At 40.5% G+C, this 12506-nt stretch overlaps 1 protein-coding gene across 4 annotated transcripts in view; it reads right to left on the bottom strand.

The window, feature by feature from the left end:
- The window catches only part of TMEM266 (transmembrane protein 266), a 31646-nt gene extending 20990 nt beyond the window's left edge, over positions 1-10656 (bottom strand). The window contains exons 1-3 of one of the 4 annotated variants that reach the window (XM_072147678.1): positions 10479-10656; positions 6422-6524; positions 3204-3358 (exon numbers count right to left, since the gene is read on the bottom strand). In XM_072147678.1, the coding sequence (XP_072003779.1) occupies positions 3204-3358; positions 6422-6435 (169 nt within the window). In that variant the 5' untranslated portion in view covers positions 6436-6524; positions 10479-10656. The other 3 variants (XM_072147679.1, XM_072147680.1, XM_072147682.1) reach the window with 3 other exon arrangements.
- Positions 10657-12506: the final 1850 nt, after the last annotated feature.

The following is a 12506-nucleotide window of genomic DNA, read 5'->3' as shown; positions in this document are numbered from 1 at the left end:
ATATGTTTTCAAATGCATCAGAACAGCTAGGAAGACATTTGCCAGATTACATAGCTGTATGACAAACATAAGTGTTAAAGCTATGTTAACACACATATGGTAACACTGTGCTACTATATGTTAACACTATGCATCAATACATTGTATTAAAGCGTAGCTGCAAAGCTATAGTGATTTTACCAAATTATTATATGTGATACCTCCTTTGAAAACAAACAGAATGATGCCTACTTTGTGCTGCTTGTCCTTTTCTTTCCAAAGTTATGGAATTTTCTTATCTGAAAGTGTTTGACATACATCTTTCTCACTAGTGGTGAAGTGGGCTGAGACTAATATCTGTCAGTCTGTGCCCTAAATCTGAGGCCAGTTAGCTTGCCCACAGCTCCCATGATGCCTTGTGTTCTCTCTCAAAGTAATTTAGCATTAAATCCATTTAGTTTCCCACAAGTAAATTCAGTGTACACTGAACATTCCACATACAGGATGTATATGGTGACAGCCTGGCAACTTCCATTACATGCAGGAGCAGGGAACATTTAATAAGTGGAAGAAATCATTAGCACATGAAGCATATAGCCTGTGCTTTGTGAGCAGTATGGGCTAATAGCTTATTTGCACAGAGCCGATACTGCCGATGACAAGGTAGGGGAAGGGAGCAGCATGAGGAAAGGAGAGAGAGTTCTGTAGAATCACAGACTGGGATGGAGGGACACTAATAGAGGTACAAGATCTCCCCTGTTCCCTCTCTCTATTCTGTGCATGATACATCTGCATTCACTGTTCTGTATACATCCATCTCTGCTACATTAACAGTCACATGACCTCCTCCCCTGTGAGCAGGGAGCAGCAGCCCCTCCCATGAAACTGTCTGAGAAACAGTGTAAACAAGCTACAGACTTGCAGGGCTTATCACCACATGGAGAGGAAGCAGCTATTCCAGCTCTGAGGTAATCTGAGGGTGATAACAAAGAAACTGATGCATATAGGTAACAAAGATAATAGGCAAAGTTGTTTTACAGTATTGATTTGTGGAAAAAAAATCTTTACAGTTACTCTTTTACACAAGCATTTTGTAAATGCTATGTTAACAGCCATGTAATTAAAAAAAAATCTCCTCTTCTCAGCTGTTCTGATACGTTTGAGAACGCATGTATCAATGCCATGTGTGAACACACACTTAATATCTTTTTCTTTGTGATTTAGTACATAGCTGTATGATACAGAGCTCCAGTGATCCGTGTCCGTCCTGCCTTCCTCTGCACTAGATCTCTGTACAGGTAGTAACACTACAGGCGGTCCCCTACTTAACACCTGACTTACATATGACCCCTAGTTACAAACAGACATCTGGATTTTGGTAATTTACTGTACTTTAGTTCTAGGCTACACTAAACAGCTTAAACAGTTATCACATGTGTCTGTAATTAACATTTATTGTTAATCCTGGTTCTTATGACAATCCAACATTTTTAAAATCCAATTGTCACAGAGACCAAAAAATTTAAACTGGGGTTACAATAATAAAGTATACGGTTTCGACTTACATACAAACTCAACTTAAGAACAAACCTACAGAACCTATCTTGTATGTAACCCAGGGACTGCCTGTACTTGGACCTGAGCGGTTTGTGCACGTTCACATCATTGCCCATGATGTCATAACCAGGAAGTCCCACCCCCTTCAGGAGAAGCTGAGAGTGTTTTATAGATAGCCCCATATATCAGGATAGGAAGAAGCCAGTAGCATGATACAGGCATTGTTGGAATTGTTGTCAAAGGCTTTCCCCAGCTGTGCCAACACTATTTTTCTGTCAAGTAGCTTTACAGTTACTCTTTAAAGGCAGCAATCAAGTAGCTCTACAGGGATACAGAATATATTCCAGTCCTTAACGGCACTAGCCCACAGCTAAATCTGGAAATGCAACACAAAGTCTGTGCATGTCCTGCCTCAGTAGCCATTGTATCCAGATAATAGATGTAAAATAACTAAACTGTAACTAACCTATCAACAAACTGCACAAATAAATAGCACTAGCTTAACACTAGCTTATTTATAGTCATTATATGACTTCTTTTCTGCATTTTCCACAGTTATTACCTCTAAGTTTCAATTACCTCAAGCTGGTGGATGCGAAATAGCTACTATGATGTAACCTAAAATGTAGAAGACAATCAGCATCAACAGGGTCACAGAAGGCTGTATAGAGAAGTACTGCCCTCTAATGGACATGAAAGTTGTTAGGATACAATAGACACTTCCAATTTAGCACCAACCCCTCTCTCTGTGCCTGTGTATCTCTTACCACTGTGACCTGCACTACATCGCAGACAAGTCATATTATACAGTCTCTTGTACGAGCTCACACCACTGATCTATGCAAAGTCTGTTAGTGTAACCAATGGGGCAGATTCATCCAAATGCCTAAAAGTAAGACAGTGCAGTTATACAGATAAGGAGAGTCTGAAGTGTCAGAGCAGACTGTTCAATTTGTCCATGGCAACCACTCAGAGCTCAGCTTTGATTGATTGCAACAGTTCTACTCATATACACTTCTGATAAATCTCCTCCATGGTATTATGCTGCCCAAGATTTATTAACCCCTTAACGACATGTGATATATTTGTACATCACACGTCCATTACGCTAAGCCCTCTCCATAGAAGCCGGGGCCCGGAAGAAGCCATTGAAGGTGAAACTTGGATTTGGGCAAGCAGCACCGAACATGCAAATCTTTGTTTTTAGAAGGTCTATTTTAAAATGGAAGTTTTCTCAGTATGTCCATTAAAAAGAGGTTTTAATAGTGAACAAACCCTGTTGCACGATTTGCTTTTGTTTGTTCCCTATTGGTGTCCAAGTGGATTCGAGCGGAAAGATAGTGGAGCAGTGTGGTTTTTGAGCCGCGAGATCAAATCCAACCGCTGGAACGCTACATCGTGGGAACAAGCACACAGAAAGTTTTCTACCTCGACTGGGTGCATAACCTGGGAGATATAAAGGTACTGTTCTCATTGACTGTTTTGATATTTTGAGTATTTCTGAAGGACGTGGATGCAGAGAAAAAAACTTTGGTTGTATATTCTTGACTAAAACGGAATACTCTATTCCACTTACCCTTTTCTCTTGCACCGTCATTGTATTTTGCAACCAACCGGTTTCAAAAATTGTTCTACTATATAATATATGCAGTGGATAAGGAACTCACATTGAAGAATCTTGGTGTCTATCAGGAGCTCCATAGTCATTAGAATCACCACTACAATGACACAGGCCACTAGGAAGCTATTCACTCCCGCACTCAGAAGGAACACGTGCCACACTGTAGCCCTCTTGCCACAGCATGGCTTCAGCCAGCTTGACCTATACACAAAAAAAAAAAAAAATAATAACACAAAGAAAGTTTTTCACTGACTATTTTTATCTAATTATATTTTCGATATGTGTATTAGGCTTGTATTTTATTTCCTGCAAACAGACAGTGGGTCGGGAAAGTCACCTAAATGCCGAAGTATAGTATTCAAGTTTCTTATAAGAAAAAATGGCATTGCAGAACTCAAAGGAAATCTACTATCAAAATCATGAGAAACCAGAGGCACTTACTCATAGATCCAGGCAATGTGACTGTGTCACTATAATCTTCTTATATTTGTTTTCCATGGCCTCCTTCCTTCTAAAAAAATAAACTTTAACAATTATGTTAAGGATGTTTTTTCACAGGCCATCTCTCTCTCCCTCGGCACTGCCCCTTCCCTCGACCTATTTTAGTCTCACACAGTGGGAAGGGAAAAATTGCTCCTGCACACTGTAACAGCCTGCAAGCTAACCCAGAGCCCTCCATACTCATTACTATCATTTTAAAAGTTGATTTTAGAAGGAAGGAGGCCATGGATAACCAAAACAAATATAAGAAGATTACAGTGCCTGGATCTATGAGTAAGTGTCCCTGGTTCTGCAATGCCAGAAAAAAAAAACTTAGCAAAACATTCCCTTTAAGCTGTATTAAGATTTACTGTAAAAGTGTGTGTGTGTGAAGAAGGAACTCACAAAAGATGTGTAGAAATAAAGAGCTAGAAAAGACAACCCAAGGACATTCTGCTGAGGGTGGCGGCGAGGTCATATGCTCCTCAAAATCAGTAACTTTATGCAAAGAGTTTTTCCTGGTAAGTGGATAACAACCCATCTATAATATATGACAGTATCAGATCAGTGGGGTCCCAAACATCAGCTGATTCTGTTATTCCTCTAATAACAACACACAGTTAAAGGGAACCTACCACCATAAATCTACCTATAAAGGTAGATTGGGTGGTAGGTGGATCAATGGGACGTGAGGAGAGCCCTTTTAAGGGCTAATCCTCACGTCCCCACACTTTTTTGATAACTTTTATCGCCCTCGTCCGGCGATCCTGACGTCTGCGCATGCGCAGAAGAGCAGGCCCGCGCCTGTTTCGGAGCAGTGACCGCGCAGGCGCGGGCCTGCTCTTCTGCGCATGCGCAGACGGCAGGATTGCCGGACGAGGGCGCACAGCTACGCGGAGCTGCGCGCCGAAGATGGGTGAGTAGGAGGGGAAAAGAGGCTACCGGGGCGTGGAGTAGCCGCCTCGTGTAACCTCAGATGCGGCTACGCCACGCCCCAGTAGCCGCATAAGTAAATTTGAATATATGTGTAATAAAAGTTATCAAAAAAGTGTGGGGACATGAGGATTAGCCCTTAAAAGGGCTCTCCTCACGTCCCATTGATCCACCTACCACCCAATCTACCTTTATAGGTAGATTTGTGGTGGTAGGTGCCCTTTAAAGAAGTGTTCACGTTTCAGCAAATACATTTTATTTTTTGGATACTAATTGGATAAATATTTTCAAATATACTTTCTGTATCAATTTACACAGTTTTCTCTCTGCATGCTGTCATTCTATAGGAAACTTCTACGCCATGTGATATCATACAGGTGCAGGGCTCGTTATAATACACAGCTGTGATTACTGTGATACTAACCAGCACCTGTGTGACATCAAATGATCATGGGCGCATTTATGTCCACTGGAAGTTAGAACATAGAATCTTTTTCTAGAATGGCAGCAAGCAGAGATCTACAAAACCATGAGAAATTGATATGGAGAGTTTATTGGAAAAGTGTCTAACATTTCAATAAATTAAAAAACAATAACATTTATTTAATAATGTTTTAGGGTGTGGTCACACATGACGTTTGCAACACGCTTTAAAATGTGTTTAAAACTGTATTGCAAACACCGCATGTCACCGCACCCTTATAGGGCAAAATATGTGCTACTCGTTATGTTACTGGAGGTTTTAAGAAAAGGAAAATTGACACTGACAATTACAGGTGGAGATTTATCAGGTGTCGATCTCATTGAGTAATTTACTGTTAGAATACAGTAGGTAGAAAAGGGGTCCAATTGGTGGGCAAAGGAATAAGAGGTGGTTCCTGATATCAACAAGGAAACTAGTGGAAAGGGTCATAGGACGTTTTAGTTTTTCTATATTTATGAGCTTTTCCAAATCATCCGCTTTGGACTGCAAATTGGAGAGATTGTGTATCACTCTGCCCATTTCATGATGCAATGGCGGTATCTTATCCTCCAGAGCTCCCACTCCCTCATTAACTTTCCATAAAATCATGCCTAATAAGGCCCACTTCCTCAGAAAGTCCTCCAATCTGGGTGACCAGAGCACTTATAGCAGCCCAATTGGTGGGAATCTACCATCAATAATATGCCACGTTCCAAAGTATTAAGCAAATGATATTTTTCTCTGATTTTCCTAAATGGTTGATGCAAATGACAGTATAATATAAATCGAATTTTATTGAACAAACCTCCCAATGATAACAGTTAAAAAGTAAAAAAAATATATCAAAAAAGGGTTAGGTTACCAAGTAACTTGGATTGTTAGGATGTTTTGGATTACAGTGAACGTGACCTCCTAATGCTGCAGATTCAACAAATGACCATTTTCAATTCTTTACAACCTATAAAAAGTTTTGAAACTCTGCTGTGCATAATAATTTGAAACGGTGCATTTTGATTTTTTTTAAAATTTTTTACGAATATACTGTTATAATTGGGAGGTTTGTTCAATACAATTTGATTTATACTTTATCGGGTAATGACTTATTATACTGACGGTCATTTGCAGCAACCATTTATGAAAATCAGAGAAAGATATCATTTGACAATTTTGGAACGTGTTGTAAGATTGATGACCAATCCTACATTTAGCTCATCAATACTACAAGCTGGAAAATCGTGAACACAATTACATGCCAGAACTCATCCGCACAATCACAACTGTGTGCCCCGGATTAGATTTCTAAGGTCAAAGTTGAGATATAGTTTAGTACAGGTACAGGATAAAACGCTGGCATACTTAGGACCAATACCTATTCCAATGATACCTACTGTGGGTGCGCCATGGTGATATTTGCACAGACCTCACATTCATATTTCAGATTGTCTTTAATCCAGGCATGAGAGAAAATGTATGTCTTGATTCCACCTAAAACTGTAAAAATAATGGAAATTAAATACCAAATACTTATTAATAAGTAATCCATAAACCTCCATCTCTAAAATGCAAAAATAAATATATCAGTAATTTCCTTTTATAGTATCCATAAGATTTTAATTATCCACAAATTTTCCTGATTAACCTTTAATAATAATGCTTTCATTATACAGCACCATCATATACCGCAGCACTGTTCAGATCAATATAATAAATGTCTTATGTAGGAAGAAGCCTATAAGACTGCAGCCATGTGTGATATCACTTAGATTGGCTGATGCAAATGAAAGGGAACCTGTCACAAGCTTTTACCCCATTAAACTACTAGCCCCTATGATGTGTTCTTCCTAGGATTCCCTCCTTTATGTGAAATCTCAACAGTTTACCTATAAATAAATCTCCTCCAAAGAAGACAATGAGCAGAGAAGGGTCCTCTTTTGCCTTTGTCAGTGTAAAGAAGAGAAACTCATCAGGCTTGTGGTTATGATTGCCATTGAGAAGTATATATTTAGCAATGCAAGCTGCAGATAAAGATCCAATATACCTTACAGAACCACCATCCCGATACAATTTGAAAGAATTAAAGATCATTGTAAAGATAAGAATTTAACTATGGAGCTATAGAGCCCAAGATCTCCTTCAAGTGTCTAAAAGCGAGTGACTCTTCTCAAGCAAAATGTGACTCTTTCAAGGTCATATGCAAATACCATAACTTTAGGGGTATGATAAAAAGGATATAGCCTACCCTACCTGAGGGGGCTAATTGTTTAGTGGTCAACAAACTGGTGACAGGTTCCTATAAGAGGCAGGGAGTGGCTTGATATATAATTGTGAGCTGCGCTGTGGGTACTGGCTGTATATACTATGTACTACTGGGCTTTGGGTACAGGGTGTAAATGCTATGTACTACTGGACTGTGGGTACTGGGTGTATATGCTATGTACTACTGGACTGTGGGTACTGGGTGTATATGACATGTACTACTGGGCAGTGGGTACCGACTGTAAATAGTATGTACTACTAGGCTGGGGGTATTGGGTGCTATGCTGGTGCTACTCAATGTATATACAGGCAGTGTACTGGAACTGTATATTTCATAATTGTAACCCCAGCCAGAATTTTTTTTGGTCTCCGTGACAATTGGATTTTAAAAACGTTGGGTTGTCATAAGAACCAGAATTAACAATAAAGCTTATATAATAATAATTATTCCTTTATTTATATAGCACACAGATTATGCAGCATTTACTACTAGGCTGGGGGTACTGGGTATATACACTAAGTACTACTAGGCTGGGGGTACTGGGTATATACACTAAGTACTACTAGGCTGGGGGTACTGGGTGTATACACTAAGTATTACTAGGCTGGGGGTACTTGCTGTATATAATTAAATTAATGGGGGATCTGTATGTAGGGGCTGGATTCTAATAAAATTTGTGAGTATGTATATGGTTGCTGTTATAAAGAAAGGGAACAGTTTATAAATAAAACAGGGTGTGTATATAAGGTGGCAGGGTGATGTAAATTACTTACGCATTGCAAACACATCAGGCAAAACACAGAAGTAGTAAAATGTGTTATGTAGGTAGTTATATAAGTTTTAAATTGTTAAAAGGAAACTGTCAGCAGAAATTGACCTAATAAACCACTACCAGTAATTGCCAAGCAGTTGAGCACCTTCGAGATGGAGATTTATATTAATTGTGATATTTCTATTAATTCTGTATGTAATCAGTTCGGGGGTCTGGTAAATTGCGGATGCTGTACATACTATAATTTATTTAGGGGACTAGGGTTGCACCGATGCTAGGGCGACACCAATGCCCATAGAAGTATCACAATACTCAATACCAATAAAATACTTTTAAGAAAAGAAAAAAACTATTATCTGGATTCAATGTTTAGTGTGCGGTCACATGGGGCGTTTGCACTGCATTTAGAAACACAATGCAAATGTCTGGGGACAGGGCTCAGCGCAATCACATATGCATTTCCTATTAAATTCATGCGATCAGTAACTATCAAGGTGAAGGTTGTCCTAGTAATATAAAATGTATAAATATAAAACATAAAATTTATTTTGTGTCTCTTACATGTTTATTAATTCAATTTAACTGTATTAATAAAAAGGGGTTTTCCCACGAAAGAAAATTCTCACATTTCAATCACCTAGTGATGTTAACACAAAGATTAGTTTAACCCCTTATTTTGCAATTTGACTCCGTTTTATTGCTGTTTTAGCTTCTATCACTCTCTATGGTGCTCGGTGCAAAATCCCAGGGTGTGGGAGCGGCCTCTCTAGCAGACACTTTATAATCCATCTAGTTCTGTGGGGTGACAATGAGGTAAGATTATCAGGGTATGAGGTGTCTAATTGTGCCTGCCAGCGTATTCCAGCACTGTAGCGTGAGTGTGGAGGTTATGAGTTCAAATCCCCATGTACTGTGCAAGAATTTGCGATTATTCCACTGCTTCTACGCCAGAAAACAGTGTGGCAGCAGTGATAAACCTCCCCCCTTGTGTCTGGGGAAGCCCTGGGAGATATAGAAACACCCTATAAGGATAGATGATGGCATTTCCCTCATGACACGGTCCCTGCTCTGCCACTGCCCAACACATATATACAAAGGATTCTCTGACCCGACACATCTATCCAAACGCCCAGTGCCCAATGTCTTCTCTGAGAATTCCCCTGCAGACAGTTATTAGGAGTCTATACAACAGCAGAAGTCATTGTAAATGACAGAATCCCAGTACTGAACGAGTATGAAAGTATCACACAAGTACTGAGGTTTCGATGCATCATGCAACGCTACAGAGGACCATATAAAGGATATGCTATATGTGGGGAAAAAGTGTGTTCAGTTGTGTTGTGAAGGTAATATTTATTCAGGAAAATTATCCAATATACTGTAAAATGACTGTGGTTTTTTAGTGGTGCAGTGTGGAGATTTGCTGCATGGAGCCAAAGATATTTGACTGCGAATTCAGCAGTGATAAACCATGGCCGGGAGAAATTGTAATGAAGTCCTTTTCCTGATGGAGTAGATTGTATCCTGTAAGGTACTAGACGCCACTAATATCTATGTGACTAACTACTAGTGTGTGAGGCATCAGTAGTAATGTAGATCAGGGCAGAGTAGTCTGCTTGGGGGAGGGGTGACATTTTAATTTTGCCTTCCGACTGCTCTCAGAGTGTGATTTAGTTGGGCGACTAAATGAAACTCCCCCCCTCCCCCCACTACTGATCCCTGTTATGTCAGAGCACAAGCTTATTGCTCCCATTGAAGTCAAAATGAATGAAAAAAAACTGCAATGTCAGTGTAAGATTACTGCTCCCACCGATGTCACAATAGTTACTGCTCACAATAATGTTATAGCCTAAGTTTACAATGATGTCATGGCATAAGATTGCAGCCCTCAGTGATGTTGTAATAAATGTAGCTGCGATGTGATAGCATAATGTTACTGTGATGTCACAGTGTAAGGGGACTACCCTTAGTAATGTCACAAGAGTTGCTGCTTACAATGATGTCATAGTATACTGTTACTGCTCTCAGTGATGTCACAATAGGTAGATCATAAACACTGTGATGACATAGCAATAAAGTCACTGCTCCCAGTAATGTCACAATGAATAGTTACTGTTGACAGTGACGTCATAGCACACTATCATTGATCACAATGACGTCACACCAATGGTCCTGTGAACACAGTGATGTCATTTAGGTTCTGTGATATACAATAAGGAGCTGTGGCTTGTGAAGCAGTGACCCCCGACCAGGCACCTCCTCTCATCCACTGACCAGGGGGGTAAGTCAGAGAGAGCCGAGGGTGCACATTCCCTTCAAGACTAATGAATGAGGACGGGACATAGGTCAGGAATCATCTCTCCAACATGCAGCTGACGGGATTCCTAGACGTGGCCGCCATTACCACAGCTTGTACCTCACAGCCTTTGTACAGCCTCTATGATATGCCAGTCCCGCAGGCCGCACACGTGCTCCGCCATCAGCCCCGCACCAATGTGCCATTCACAGGTCATTCCTCCTCCACTGTCTCTCCAAACGTCTCCTTGGAAACCACGACTCCGCACAGAGCCTCCGCCCAGTCTGCACCAGGTGACTACGTATTCTGACCAATAAGAGAGCGCTCTAACATCACATGACGTGCGTAAAACGTGCTGACGTCACATCGTGGGTTCAACTCAGGTCAGGATGTTGTAGTTCTTGTCAGATGGGCGCAGGGCTGGAGGCGGCCATTTTGGATGTGGGCTGTTCCGGAGATTAGTTATGGATTAGCCGCAGCATAGTATCTGAGGAGCAGCCGGGAAATGAATGAGCTGCAGGGAATCTAGAAGCGTCTGCTGACTAGTAAAAGCCTATGGACTGAGGATTATCTGGTGCCGGTGCTTCTCCACACAGCAGTAACATGTCACACATTGGCGATACAGAGATTTTGTTAAACATTTAAATTAGAAATGTGCAAGTTATTAACATGTAATAAAATGGATATAAAATGGATATATATGTGGCATCTGATTATACTGATTATAAAGGGTACGTGTCATTTGGGCCACACAGTAAAAGCACAAAAACTAGTATCAACGTTATGAAACTGTGTTTTTCAACCCATTTGGAATTTCTCCCATCTAATACTGGGTTCACACCATGTTTCTGGTATACGTTGGGAAAGCACCCGGCTTATCCGCTTAGCGTATACAATGACAAATAGTGGCAAACGGACGTATAGTTGTTGCCTCCGTCTGGCCACTATATGTCCTTCCAAAAAATGCAGGATGGAAAGAGGTAGAAAGCTACTACTTTTCATCCTGCAGCCTCCACCAGAGCGAGGTTAGCAGAGGCAATGAACAATTATGGGGAGCGGATTCAGCGTATTGCATTTCTCACCCTAGTCCTGCCTTTATAAATAAACCTTTATAAATGTACACAATAAAACCTATATAAATTTGGTATCCCTTGTGATTGTACCGCCCTTAAGATTATGGGAGAGGTGTCATTTTGAGCACAGTGAAAGCTCTATCACCTTAGGAATTTTTTCCTGCTTCCCAGTGAAGGTGGGGAGTGAAATATGGAAACACAAAAAGGGCCAAGTCTTTTAAGGGTCAATATCACACAATTGTTTTTCTAGGTGCCACCGAACCAGCTATATCCACTGTTAGGCTCCTTTCACATGTCCGTGAGTGAAACTCACCTTGGTTTCTGGACCAGTTTCAGACATATGGAGAAGGGGGAAGGTGAGCGCTCCATAGTGAGCTGTGCGGCTGAGCTGCATGTACGGGCAGGAATAGTACCCACCCAGTCTTTTGTGGCACAACCCAGCCGCGGTGTGGTGAGACATGGTGTGTTCAATGCACCGTGCCAAGCAAAATGCACCTATTTGGCAGTCATGAACCTTAATGTTACAGCCGAGAATGTGATTTTCACCTACAGCTCCCACTCTCCTGACTGTAACTTTAAATGTGGATTAAGCTGTGTCTGTAGCACCTAGATCACCAGGTTCACTAAATATTGCATGAATTCTGCCCCCTTCCAGCTGCAGGAAAGAGGGAGCTGACAAATACAATGTGGTACAAGCAGATTAATTGGCAAGAGGGGCCCTTGTGGTAAATACCATTGCTAATCATTAGTAATTGGATTCAATGATTCTAAAGGTGATCCGGTCACAAGAAATTCACAATGGAATTTATGGTTTGGAGAGTTATGATGATGTTTCAAAAATTATAACATGATTATCAAAAGTAAGCCATCCTGAAAATAAGCTCTAATCATTTTTTTTTGCAGCAAATAACATCATAAGATCGTCTTATTTTTTGAGAAATATGCTATGTAGTAATCTTGGTTCTTGTTCTGTATCTATGTAGTAATCTTGGTTCTGGAGCTGTATCTATGTTATAATCTTGGTTCTCATATAGGGTCTATGTAGAAGGCTTGTTTCTAGTACTGTAACTATGTA

This window comes from Engystomops pustulosus, chromosome 4 (genome assembly GCF_040894005.1).
Source record: "Engystomops pustulosus chromosome 4, aEngPut4.maternal, whole genome shotgun sequence".
NCBI lineage: Eukaryota > Metazoa > Chordata > Amphibia > Anura > Leptodactylidae > Engystomops > Engystomops pustulosus.
The sequence above is the reverse complement of the archived record's forward strand: the minus strand, read 5'-3'. Positions and strand labels throughout refer to the sequence as shown.